At 33.7% G+C, this 14,404-nt stretch overlaps 2 protein-coding genes and 1 long non-coding RNA gene across 3 annotated transcripts; 1 reads left to right on the top strand and 2 right to left on the bottom strand.

Annotated features, from left to right (window-relative positions):
* Nucleotides 1-250: 250 nt before the first annotated feature.
* Nucleotides 251-7,464, bottom strand: LOC129877595 (tyrosine aminotransferase-like). The gene is made up of 7 exons (XM_055953120.1): nucleotides 7,154-7,464; nucleotides 2,477-2,816; nucleotides 2,150-2,368; nucleotides 1,831-1,890; nucleotides 1,487-1,642; nucleotides 1,310-1,403; nucleotides 251-476 (listed from the first exon to the last, which is right to left on the bottom strand). The coding sequence occupies exons 1-7, from the start codon at nucleotides 7,417-7,419 to the stop codon at nucleotides 361-363; spliced, it is 1,251 nt and encodes a 416-aa protein (XP_055809095.1). The 5' UTR covers nucleotides 7,420-7,464; the 3' UTR covers nucleotides 251-360.
* Nucleotides 1,458-1,896, top strand: LOC129877596 (uncharacterized). Its single transcript, XR_008763567.1, has 3 exons — nucleotides 1,458-1,533; nucleotides 1,625-1,724; nucleotides 1,810-1,896. It is a non-coding gene; the product is annotated as an uncharacterized LOC129877596 (long non-coding RNA).
* A 2,973-nt stretch (nucleotides 7,465-10,437) lies between the features above and the next one.
* Nucleotides 10,438-11,326, bottom strand: LOC129875873 (non-specific lipid-transfer protein 13-like). The gene is made up of 2 exons (XM_055951093.1): nucleotides 10,938-11,326; nucleotides 10,438-10,608 (listed from the first exon to the last, which is right to left on the bottom strand). Exons 1-2 carry the CDS (start codon nucleotides 11,324-11,326, stop codon nucleotides 10,602-10,604), a joined length of 396 nt encoding a protein of 131 aa, XP_055807068.1. The 3' UTR covers nucleotides 10,438-10,601.
* Between the last annotated feature and the right edge of the window lie 3,078 nt (nucleotides 11,327-14,404).

The following is a 14,404-nucleotide window of genomic DNA, read 5'->3' as shown; positions in this document are numbered from 1 at the left end:
TATTTGTTTGATTGTCTCATGAATAAAACTTCAAGTTGTATAAATTTTAACTTTTGACATTAAGAGCGTACCAATAAGGCAAGCGAGTGTCAAAAGTTCAAGACCACGTATTTCCTAGGTTGTTGGGTGCACTTTCACGTGTCTGGTTTATGAAAAGGTTCATAAAATTGTCCTCATCCTTGATAGTTTTTCTTATGACCGAGAAATCTACCTGAAATCTATTTTAAAGATCAATCGCAACCTTCCAAACTTAAAGAAGAATAGTTCCACCCCTTTATTTTTTTCTCAAATATCCTTTCAAGAGATGAAATGATGAGAAGATTTGGTCCACAAATAGTTTATCAAATAAAAACTTAATAATTAGTTATTTGTATGCCTCAAGCAGAAAGCTTTGATCCTCTCAAGTCCTTCTGCAAGAATGGCTGGCTCCATGGCAAAAGTTAACCTCAACCAATTCTTTAGTCCCACAATCACTCCTGCAATATTTACAAACATTTCAGTAAAACCAAAAAAGAAAAATCAACCTATTTTAATGTGGTCAGAGAGTTGGTGGATGTGAAAGAAATCAGAGAAAAGTGCAATAAACCAAGACCTAAGGCCTACAGTGTCAAAGGCTCATTTAAGACGCGCTTAAGCCTTGAAGCTTAGAAAGGCTCAGGAAGAGCGCTCGGTGTAGGTAAGATAAGGTGTGCACTTCATTGCCCACAAGTCGTATGCTGAATCACAAGGTTTTAAACAATGGATATAATAGGCAAAGGAATATATTAATTGTTACAAAATACATTATGGTGTCTTTCAGAAACAACCTCTCTACCTCTGAGGTAAAAGTAAGGTTTGCATACACTCTACCCTCTCTAGACTCAGTTTGTTGGACTACACTGGGTATGTTGTTGTTGTAAAGAAACATTATGAATGAATTTGCTACTTCTTTTCCTGCATTGCATATATATTTCACTTTAAGTGCACATAAAAACCCCAACAGACCTGGAGCGCTTTTAAAAGCTTTTATTGTTAATCAATACTCCCTAAGGCAAGTATTATTTTCTTCTTTGGTTAGACTAGAAAAAGACAACTAAAGTTTTTTAAGCTTCTTGACTTTATATAGTTCAAGAGTGGCCTGTGGGTGTAGATTTCAAGGATCGAGCCTTGGGTATGGAATTCCCTTTGTTTGAGAGCGTGTTACCCCAATGTGGGACTTCCAGCGCCAATCTGAATTTAGGGCCCCAATACAGATATCGGACACCGGGTGGGAAATTAAAAAAAGAAATTTCGTTTAGATTCCTTTTTGAGCAACCATGAGCTATTTTACCTGGCAGAATGATTACTGATTCTTCATGGGCTAACTTAGCGCAGAAATCCATATCATCATTTATGCCTTCCAGCAATGAAAGGTTCAATTTAATCTACAAGGCATCAAATTAAGAAATTGAGAATCTTCAGAATTGGATTTAGAGGATCAAAATCGAAGTGTTTGTTAAGTCCTCACCATCACGGACATTGCTCCGTCTGGTTTGTACGGGCAGGTAAAGCAAGGTATCTCCTGAACTTTGGTATAAAATGCATCGACCGCTTCCTTCAGTACATTGTTGATGTTTGTAAAGAATTCCTTGGTCGTTTTCTCAAGGATGTGAGGTACTGCTCCCTGTACATTGTCAAACATGCCGGGTCAGAACTTCTTTACAGCATAATGCGATGAAATCATTCCCCTTAGAGGATCTAAATCGGTAAGCATCAGCAAAAGCTATAGCTTCTTTCCCATGGCTTGCTGCTATATAGACTTAATTATGTGTATGACCAATTTGATCATAGGAAAACGACGTACAGCAATACCTGAACTATAGTTGCAGGATTAGCACTGTATTCAAGATAATTTTGAAGGCATTCAGCAATCTGAAAAGAAAAAGCAACAGAAGATTCAATCACATGAAGGAATTGACATGCTCGAGATGCTCCGGCTTAATCTGCAGGAAAATGTTCTTTTAACTTCTCAGATATCTATACAATTGATTATACAACTCTATCAGTTTCTAGTGTTGCATAGATCAATATATTTCCCAATTGGCGAACTGCAGTAATTTAGCATTTTGCTCTCTCATTTTTAACAGAGCAAAGACAAGAAATAAAGAGAAGAAAATGATATGATACAAACCCCGGACTTCTTAAGGACACCACTAGGATCAACCATTGCTATCCAACCAAGTCGCCAACCAGGAACGATCCATCTTTTTGATATTGACCCGAGAGTTAAAATTGGAGTTATTGATCCAAATACTCCCATTGATACAAAAGACTTGCTACCAAAACATAGGTGGCTATAGACTTCATCTGCAATCACAAGGATTCCTAGCTTTTTTGCTGTCTCTGCAATCTTCAATAAGCAAATAAGAACGGACAAAATTAGGCAAAATAGTTTTCTGATATAAACTGTGAGATTTAACAGAGTGACAGTAGTCATCAATATCGAGGTCAATCCTACCTGTTGCAAGTGTTCAGACGTAAAAACATTTCCACAAGGATTTCCAGGATTAATGATGACTATAGCAATGGTGTGATCATCAACGAGGGCTTCTACGCTTTCAAGATCAATCTCCCAGCCCTTTTCTGGGAGAAGGTCAAAATGACGGACCTCAAGATTACAACACGCAGCACGAGCTTCATAAAATGGATACCCTGGTTTAGGGAACAATATGTTGGCACCAGGGCAAGTAAGGACTGACGTGACAACTTCAATCGCTTGATTAGCACCAGGTGTAAGGAAAACATCATCTGGTGATAGTTGATGAGGAAGATCATGAGAGAGATATCTCGCTATCGACCTATTACAACAGATGGAAAAATAGGCATCTATCAGATGGTATGTCTTTGGCATCAGCAAATAGCTTTTTTTCATAACATTAGAAAGAAACTTGAGAAGATTCCAGCTTTGAATCTTGTGCTTGACTGAGACCTAATCATCCTCATTCATGATGATTAGGCCAAAATAAATGACAAGAAGTCTACAACACGACGACAAGGAAATTTTCCACTCATGCTCACATCCACCTTCAGTGCTTAGAAGATATGGCTGCCTTAGACTTATAACATGATTATTGTTGTAAGTCTGTTGTAATTAGCAGGAAAATTATGAAAAAGAAGAAGAAGAAGAAATGAGCTTGAGGTAATAGCCAAGTGGGATTTAGGAGGTATAGAGATTGTTTCTGATAGATCCGCAGCTCAAGAAAAAATATCACAAAGCAGTCTAAAAACAGAAATAATAGAAGTGAAACAGCCACGACAAAATACCAAAGATAGCACGACAAAGCATTCTGAAAAAAAGGAACAATATCTACAATAAAATAATACCATAATCGAAATACAAGAAATATCAAATAGTAACAACAACAACAACAACCCAGTGAAATCCCACAACGTGGGGTTTGGGGAGGGTAGATTGTACGCAGACCTTACTCCTACCAAGGTAGGACGGCTATTTCCGAGAGACCCTCGGCTAAAAAAAAGCATAAAAAGGGTTCAGATAAGGTTAAGAAATTCAAAGCGATATAGGAAAATAAATAACAAAAGTGTCGCAGATAAAATAGAGTAATCAAAGTGCAGAAAGTAATAAATAATAACAGAAATACCAGAAATGAGAGCACAAGAAATTGTAATATGCTAATGCGCCTACAAATAGGAAAAAATAACGAGACTATGTACTAGCCTTCTACCCTAATGTAGGTCCTCCACACCCTCCTATCTAACGTCATGTCCTCGGTAAGCTGTAGTTGCGCCATGTCCTGTCTAATCACTTCTCCCCAATACTTCTTCGGCCTACCCCTACCTCTTCTATAGTCATTCATGGTCAACCTCTCACACCTCCTCACTGGGGCATCTGTGTCTCTCCTTTTCACATGCCCAAACCATCTCAGTCGCATTTTTCGCATCTTGTCTTCCACCGAGGCCACTCCCACCTTGTCCAAATAACCTCATTTCTAATCCTATCGCTCCTGGTGTGGCCACACATCCATCTCAACATTCTCATCTCGGCAACTTTCATCTTTTGAATGTGAGAGATCTTAACTGGCCAACACTCTGCCTCATACAACATAGCCGGTCTAACCACCACTTTGTAGAACTTGCCCTTAAGTTGTGGTGGCACCTTTTTGTCGCATAGCACTCCGGAAGCGAGCCTCCATTTCATCCATCCTGCCCCAATACGATGTGTGACATCATCATCAATCTCCCCGCTGCCTTGCATGATAGACCCAAGATATTTGAAACTACTTCTTTTTTGGATGGCTTTGGCACCAAGCCTAACTTCCACGCCAACCTCCTGAGGTATCTCACTGAACTTGCACTCTAAGTACTCTATCTTGGTCCTACTCAGCTTAAACCCTTTAGACTCTAAGGTATGTCTCCAATCCTCCAACTTAGCGTTAACTCCGCTACGAGTCTCATCGATTAGGACTATGTCATCCGCGAAAAGCATACACCATGGCACCTCATCTTGAATTTGTCCCGTCAATCCATCCATCACCAAGGCAAATAAAAACGGACTAAGAGCTGATCCTTGATGCAACCCCATCACAACTAGAAAGTGCTTTGAGTCCCCTACTACTGTCCTTAACCTGGTTTTGGCTCCCTCATACATGTCCTTGATCACCCTAATGTACGCCACAGGTACATTTTTAGCCTCCAAACATCTCCATAGTATCTCTCTTGGAACTTTATCGTAGGCCTTTTCTAGGTCGATGAATACCATATGCAAGTCCCTCTTCCTCTCACTGTACTACTACACCAGTCTCTTCATAAGATGGATGGCTTCTGTAGTTGAGCGTCCCGACATAAATTTGAACTGGTTCTCTGAAATAGACACGCCTCTCCTCACCCTCATCTCCACCACTCTTTCCCACAGTTTCATAGTGTGGCTTAGTAGCTTGATACCTCTATAGTTGTTGTAACTCTGGATATCCCCTTTGTTTTTGTATAGAGGGATCATTACGCTCGACCTCCATTCTTCGGGCATCATTGCCGTTTTAAAGATGACATTAAATAACCTAGTCAGCCATAGGAATCTCGTAAGGTCCGGTTGCTCTTCCCCAGCGCATCCTACGAACAACACCCTTAACCTCTTCAACCTTAATACTCCTGCAATACCCAAAATTGTGACGCCTCCCTGTATGTTCCAAATCTCCCAACACAAAGTCTCTGTCCCCTACGTCATTCAAGAGTTTATGAAAGTATGACTGACATCTCTGTTTAATGAGAGTCTCCTCTACCAATACTTTTCCATGCTCATCCTTAATGCACTTCACTTGATCCACATCGTGTGCCCTTCTCTCTCACGCCCTGGCTAGCTTGAACAATTTCCTATCCCCACCTTTCTCTTCTAGTTCAGCATAAAGGCGTTCAAAAGCTGTCGTTTTTGCTGTCAAAATAACCAACTTCGCCTCTTTCCTCGCAATCTTATAAAGTTCCTTATTCGTCCACTCTTCCACCTCATCCGTGCTTTCTATCCACTTCGCGTACGCCATCTTCTTTGCCTCCACCTTCCCTTGCACTTCTCCATTCCACCACTAGTCCCCTCGATGTCGAGTATGACTACCTATCGAGACTCCCAACACTTCCCTTGCTACAACCCTAATACAACTAGCCTTCCTATCCCACATACTGGTCGCATCCCCACTACTATCCCAGGCCCCCATGTCCTTCAATTTCTCTCCCATCTCCAGGGCACTAGTCGTGGTCAAACTCCCCCATCTGATCCTAGGTCGATCATCCCCGACCCTCCTTTTTCTCGTCATCTCGATCCCTAAATCCATCACCAAGAGCTTATGTCGGGTTGTAACGTTGTTTATCGAAATGACCTTACAGTCTTTGCACGGACCTTTATAATCCTTCCTAAGGAGTAAAAAGTCTATCTGAGTCTTAGCCACCGAACTACGGAAGGTTATCAAGTGGTCCTCCTTTTTTGGGAAACTCAAATTGGCTATCACCAACCCGAAAGCTCTTGCGAACTCCAAAAGTGAAACTCCTCCTCCATTTTTGTCCCCGAAGCCAAAGCCTCCATGCACATCATCATACCCTCCCAAAATAGACCCGATGTGCCCATTGAAATCCCCTCCCACGAAAAGCTTCTCAGTAGGCGGTATGCTTCCCACTAACTCCTCCAAATCCTCCCAAAAGCGCCTCTTCTCCTCCTCGGCTAAGTCCGCTTGCAACGCATAAGCACTAATAATGTTCAAAGTGGTCCCTTCAAAGACAACCTTAATCGACATCATCGTATCAGTGGTTCTCCTAACCTCCACTACCTGATCCCTAAAATCATTGTCCACTAAAATGCCTACCCCATTCCTATACTTCGATCTACCAAAGAACCAAAGCTTATACCCGTCTACCTCCTTAGCTTTAGTACCTACCCATTTGGTCTCTTGAACACAAGCTATATTAATCTTCCTTTTCTTAAGAATTTTAACTAGCTCTATGGACTTTCCCGTTAACGTCCCAATGTTCCAAGAACCTACTCTCAATCTAAACGCTCCTTTAACCCACTTATCCTCGTCCCCGACCCTGGATGAGAACATGACCCTAGTCTACCATCACTACCCAAAGCTACGAAAACGCGTATGAACTACTAAAGTATTCAATGGTCTAAAGTCAGCAAAATGTAAGGAAAAGTGTATGAACAAAGAATATATGGAAACCGGACGTACGAATTCCAGTTGAAAAGAACTTGGTTCATGTCAGAAAATACTATTCACGTCGGAAAATACTGTTCATGCCGGAAAATACTGTTCATATCGGAAAATACTTTTCACGTCGGAAAATACTGGAGGTACTCACCGGAAAAAAAAGTAAAAGACAAGAAAAAAGAAGAAGAAGAATAAGAGGAGGAGAAAGAGTGAAACAGAAAATCTGGAACAACTCCTCCCACTAACTCGCCGCCGGAAATCAATAAAAAATAATTATAACAATAATAACAACATATTAGTCCCATAAAAATTGATACTTGGAAAAAAAAAATATAGGCAAACCTTATCCAAAAGACAGTCCAAAGCAGTGAAACAATAAAAAAAAAGTACTGCATAGTAATATGTAAACAATAACCCATTACCTCCTCACTGAATGCAGACCAAACTATTACAGTAACAAATAATCCTAAAAAATAATAATTTACCTTCTTGCTGAATAAATTCCAACAGCAGGAGCATAACCATTGAACTTTGCTGATCTAACAGCACCAAATAGGGCATCTTCCACTACTGGAGAAGTTCGAAAACAGGGGATTGAAGATGGGTCACCCCGACCCAGATGAATCACTACTCTTTCATCGTCTTCTTTGAGATTTTCCATTATCCTTTCCAGTACTGATCGAATTGAAAACGAAGATTTCTCCTTCAATTCGCCATTATCGAAACCCCATTTGCACAATTTGTTCTCCATTTTTTCTTCAATTATTATTATTATTTTTCCCTAATAGTTAACGGCAAATGCAAGCCCTTCCAGGGCATGCATATTTATATAAATGAAAAATAAAAATAGTATTACTTCACGTGACACTTTACATTCGTGCGGGTGGCAGAAATATTTTCATGTACAAAATAAAAAGATAAATTCAAAGGATTTAATATCTATTGGATAAATCCTTTGCATACGTGGCTCCATCTCAATTATTTTTATTTGTTCAAAGTCAATTTAATCTAAGCGTAATACATAAATGTGTTATTTGAATATGCACAAGTAAATTTGAAAATTTATATAAAATTGAACAATTAGACATATATATTTTATGTGATGTAATACATATAAAATGTATTTAATTATATATAAGTTTAAGTAGGGCCATTAAATGTACGGGGTCCATTTCAAAACTAGAATCCACTTGGTTTTACATTTCTATTCCTAGTTATTTTCTAAATGAGAGGAAATTTATAATAGCAATTGTGGAATTCTTTTTGTTTTTTTTTTGTTAAAAGACAAATAAGATTCGTTACAAAAACAATTATTTTTTTTGAGTTTATGCATATGAATAATTGATTTTAATTGTAACATGTTATGTGGAAAACTATAAGTATAAGATTTTTTTAAAAAAGAAGAAGAAGAGATAACCTCTTTTAAATTAAAACGGATAGAGTACTATAGATAAAAGAGAAAAAAAACACTTTCTTCTTACCATTTAACTTTTTTACCCATTGAGAAAGAGATTGAGGAAACATGAGATTTAAATAAGAAAACAACGAGGTTTTGGATGGTCACAACGAACAGGATAAAAAATAAAGAATAATTACCTAAATATGTAACTTATTTTACTATATTCTCTAAAATTTTCTATTATTTGAAAAAATTATAAAAAATCCTACTCTTTCCTATTCTCTGATACATCACTGTACACAATGTATTGGTCGGATACATAACGTAGGACGTCAGATACATCACTTTACGCGATGTATTGGTCAGATACATCATTTACGTGATGTATCAGGACGTCGAATACATACGCGATAAATCGATCGGATATATCACTCAGGACGTACATGATGTATCCGGATTCTACCAAAAAAAGGAATTTCGAATAATTTAAAAAAAAAAGTAAGAATAGAGTGTAATTGAGAAAAATCACTATGAAATTTAGGTAAAATTTACTAAAAACAAATGCAGAATTCTTGCAAACAATTAAAATTTAATTACAAAGAGTTTGATCTTCTCACTTAAGAATATGTTGTTCCTCTTAGAGAAGTTGTTAGGGGGGGAAATTAGTATAACTAGGTAACACGACTAATTGTAATTTTGTGATCTGATTAATTAAATGTGTTTACAATTGATGAAAAAAACTAGTCTGATTTTTTTACAAGGTTTATTAAAAAGGAAACTGACATAAGTATTAGATTATTAAAAAGGCATTTTCAATAATGAAAAAGTCTTTTGAAATGATTTATAAATTTAAAAATAATGTAAAAGTATTATAATCACAATAATTAATAACTTAAATTATTTTTAAAACATATAAAAAAATTTAGTTAACTCTCAAAATTTCATTCATATCACATAAATTAAAACAAAAAAATTAGCATATATTGAACCCTGCCATCACGGACTCCTTTATCTAGTGTAAAAATTAACTTTAGATGTAGTTTTTCATGTCAATAAAATGAAATAATAGATTTAAAAATATTGATAAAAAATCACATAATTTGAAACTTTGAATCACAAAAATTAAAAAGTATCCAGACAATTGAATTGTTGTTATTATTAAATTCATTATTATGCGATAATCAAAAGAATCAATGTCGTATAAAAAAATGTTATCTTGGTCCTTATCTTTTTATTTACTACGTATAATTTTATATATGTATAACAATTAGGGGCGGAGCTAGTAAGGGTTCAACCTCCAATGGTTTATTCAAACATTTTCTAACGAAAAATTATATATTGTTTATATATGAAAATTATTTTATATATATATATATATATATATATATATATATATATATATATATATATATATATATATATATATTAGATGTTGAACTGTTTTCGTCTTTTTTGTGTTTATGTTTTTCATATTTTAAACTTTCTTAGTGATAATTTTCACTCCATCAGGTATAACAAACATCCGCATAAATAAACAGTTAATTAATTTTTTTCTGATGGTATATTGACAACTAAATTGGCATTATACCCTAGATTAGCAAGATTACCTGACTAATTATCACGTTGTTAAAGATGGTTTTCCTAATTTGTTGAAACCGAGAAAAAGATAATTAATCTAATGATATCCCACAAAATGTTAATTCAACAATAATATTTATATATATTTTGTAGATTTCTTAATATATATGATATATGAATAAAAATAGAAAAAATTTCGTATATAGTCACTCAAAAATACCTTAATTATGCTTCATAGCTATAGTTTGGGTAATTACATTTCGTAACTATAGCTATAACAACATTTGTATAATTCACGCAGCGTTTGTATATTTCGCTATATAATTCACACTTTTTGTATACCGTTTGTATAATTCGCTATACAATTCGCAGTTTTTGTATAACGTTTGTATATTTCGGTATATAATTTGCGCATAATGTTTGTATAATTTGCTATATAATTCGCAATGTTTGTATATTTCGGTATATAATTTGCGCAAAATGTTTGTATAATCGCGCACATCATTTGTATAATCGCGCACATTGTTTGTATAATCGTGCGAAATATACAAAATTCAAACTGTAATTATAGCTAGATGTTACTGGCAAGCCGTAGTTAATTCAAACTATAGCTATAATAACTAATTAACTAATATATGTTTGCTTATTCGCATAATTTTCTCTAAAAAGTATTGAGTTTACGTGAATTTGTAAAATTGGAGAATTTTGTTTCAAAAAATTAGCAATCTTCTCATGATCAACCACGGAAAGAACCTGGGAAAGATATTCATGGAATTAGGGAATAATTCTTTGTATAGATTAATTATTCATCTACACATATTTTTTTTATAACATAACATCAAAGTGAAGAGAACTACTAGTCATAAGGCCATTTCGAGTATGGGAAAGAAAAGCAACGAATAACCGACTTAATTGGAGAGCCTAGACGGCATTCTGCAGGACTGAATATTCACATACTAAACACTGCGCAAAAAAAAAAAAAAGAGTTAGTTATTAGTATAACATAAACAAAAGAAATACTAGTCCTTACATTTTAATTATAAGACAATATTTCCTTATAAATACGTTCAAAAAAATTGTTCATATTTTGATTTCAAGAAATTTCTATAATCACACAATATTATTACGATATGTTTAAGGATGTGTTTGGTATCAAATTTTAAAATTCTTCATTTTTCTTCTTAGACTTTGAGTCTAGTCAAACTACGTTATATAAGTTAAAAAAAGAAAATATAACATGTATAAAATTTAAAGGAAGGAGAGAAAGGTGATCGTGGAATTGAATAACGTACTTCGTGCAGTCCATGTGCTCAGAGATGGGAAAACTACGATGAATATGACACTTTGTATCAAGATCTTCGATCCGCGAACTGAGATAAGGAGGATGAGGGCGGCTAATAGTTGCACAAAATACTTCGATACAATAGCAATACCTTCGCGCCCCTCTTTCCTCCAGTTTTACCTTATCGTTCATTATATGTAAATTATCACAACACATGGGCGTTGGATTATCCTCATTTCCATTGACAAACTCTTCGCAATACGCAAAGTAATTGATCACATCATGGCACGTCACGTTTTGAGGCGTGATGTCCAATATTGACATGGCGTCTGGCAGTGAAAATTTCACTGCCAGAACGACAAACATAAGAAAAACAACTGCTAGATTTTTTATTGCCATAATTATTTTTTTTAAAAAAATTATAGTTAATTAGGATCACTGATGGAACTATATATATACAATTTGTTAGTTGTGTATCAGTTAAAGTTATTAGTTCTATGATTATTCAATTTTGCTGAGTGCATGTTTAATGCATAATAAATGGTAACCGATTTCATTAATTTTATTCTTTTCCTTATTATTGGAATTTGTTGCAGAAATAATGATTTATTTTTTCCCTTTCTTACGAAGGAATTCTCTATTTTAGTAAAAATTTGAAAGAGTTTACTGTAATTCTGTCAAATACTTACGAAAATGTCATAAATAGTCCCTAATTATTGGAGTAGGTGTAAAATAGTCCGTTAACTATACAGTTATCGGATTTAATCCTCTAATTATTTAGAAAGTTATTAAATTTGGTCCCTTAATTATGCACTTACCGCTTTTCGTCTCTTAACTATATACTTACCGATTTTAGTTCTTTAAGTATTCAAAAACTTATCAGGTTTGGTCTCTATCTAATTCTTATACATATAGGTTTATATTAACGAAACTCCTGCCTCCGTAAAATTAAATCTTTAATTTATTTTTTTCAGTTGTTTTCCTCTCCTGCTATTTTTTCTTGAAATTATTCTTATGAAAAAAACTTTAATCTTAATGATTCAAAATAAAATTTACGAGCAAAGAAGATATAAGTCCTGATATTATTCAATAGAGGATATAACAAAACATAATATTGTTACTAATGACTTGAATATGCTAAAATTTATTATAAAAAAAAGTTATTACCCGTTAGGTGGGGGGAGAGATTTATTTATATTTAATAGAAACAAATTTCTTGCAACGAGAATAAAATTAAAAGTTTTGTGCTCATATATTTTGGATTCCAAATTTATACTCCAACGACTTTATTGAAGGGGATTTTTTTAATATTTTAGATTTGCAAGTTTTTTTAGATTTTTTTTTATTTTGAATTAAATCGATTTTATTTTTCTGTTTGTTTTATTTTACGTACAGAAATTTGAGTAATAAGATTAATTTTTTTTTGTATGAAAAATAAAATTTAAAACAATTCACGTTGATTATGAACCGTTAAGCACGAAAGGAGGAAACATAATATTTAATTCATTACCAACAATAATGTGTTTCATTTTATCCTCCATTGAATAAAATCAAAATTTATATCTTCATTGCTCCTTAATTTTATTTTGAATCGTTGAGGTTACGACTCTTTTCATAAGAGTAATTTGAAGAAAAAATAACAGGGAGAGAGAAACAACTGGAAAAATGGGTTAAAAATTTAATCACACGGAGGCATGAGTTTCGTTAATATAAACCTAAGCTATTAGCAAAAAAATATACAGAGACCAAACCTGATACGTTTTTGAATACTTAAAAGACTATAATCAGTAAATGTATTGCTAAGGGACTAAAAATGATAAATATATAGTTAAGGGACTAAATTTGATAATGTTTTGGATAGTTAAAAGATTAAATTCGATAAATATATAGTTAAAAAACTATTTTAGACCTACTCCAATAGTTCAGGGACCATTTATAACATTTTCTTTGGTTATAACTTCACAATTTTGAGATTATGTGATCATATGAATTGTATCCAATAACATTTTTTCCTTGTTAGTGAAAGTTAATACTTCGTTCACTTCAATTTATTTGTCTGATTTTAACTTAATTCAAAATTTAACAAAATAAAAAAGACTTTTAAACCTAATGATTTTAAACTAAAAATATGCATAATGTATCAAAATGTCCTTTAATCTTATGGTTTTAAAAATATCATGTGAAAAATTAAAATTAAATAATTTTCGAAAAAAAATAAAAGGATTTTTTTTAATAGACTAAAAAGAAAAATAAAACAAATAATAAATTAAAATTGAGGGAATACTATATATATGATATTAATTATTAGGACTCGTTTGACAAAATAATCATTCAATAAAATTGCGCTTTAACCTTTAGTAAAAACTTAGAGTTTTCATCAACAATCAAATAGATCTATTAACTAAGTTTGTAACTAAATAGACATATTGTTTTTTAGCAATAAACGATATGCTCTCACATTATTCATGTCCCAATTTTTTTTTTATTATAGAATATTCTTAGTACAAAATTGAGTTAATGTGGCTACTAGTATTTTTGGTTCATATAGACATCGAATATCACATAAGCTCGTGAGATATTAATAAAGAAATTAAGACATCAAATATTGTTTTTATTAAAGCTTACTTGCTGATTAAATGTATTGCAATGAGGTCCAATTCATCTTATGTTTTAAAAATTTAAGAGAGAAGAATCAAGGAAATTCATGCACAAAATAGTACTCACAATCTTAATAAATAAAATTTTTATTTTTATTTCTTTTGTGATTACAATTTATTTTTCATACTTTAAAATTTGTTGCAAATAAATTGACACACTTGACGTGGGATCAAATATGTCCTTCATCTCTTCTTTTACAAATTAGATATGCAAAATTTGGAGCCTCAAAACCGCAAAGATGGAAGTTCAGTTTTTATGAGTATTTGATCAAGTCTCCTCTTTGAATTTCGGCAAATCTACACTCTAACAAACCTTGAAGTAGGGGCGTATATAGACATCAAAGTTTTACCTGATTTAAAATAGAAATCTACAAGACGAGTCTAATCCATCTTCAAACTGTAAGGTTTGTTAGGATTTCATGCAGGTTACTTTACCGTAAACGCTAATTCGCATCTATAAAAAGGTACAGATATATTTCCTTAAAGAGATATCTTGAATATCCTATAAATTCTGGGGTAAAGACATCAAGACATCACATCTTGAGTATCCCATAAAACCTTGGTAATTCACTAAGAGATCAAGACATCATATTTTTTTCTCAGGGCAGAAGTAATCAAGAAAAGGTCTTCCAGATTGAAAATACAGTTTTGTACTCACAATTTTGATAAATAAAATCATTTTTTTAAATTTGTGTTTGCAATATTTTCTATATTTGAGAAAATTTCTTGCAAGCAATCGCTCAATGATTGATAAATTCTTATTTTAATCCATATCATATTTGACTAGACATATAAACCTAGGTCGTTTAGTGTGAGAGAT

The sequence above is a fragment of the Solanum dulcamara genome, chromosome 12, assembly GCF_947179165.1.
Source record: "Solanum dulcamara chromosome 12, daSolDulc1.2, whole genome shotgun sequence".
Lineage (NCBI taxonomy): Eukaryota > Viridiplantae > Streptophyta > Magnoliopsida > Solanales > Solanaceae > Solanum > Solanum dulcamara.
This window is presented reverse-complemented; position numbering and strand designations above follow the sequence as displayed.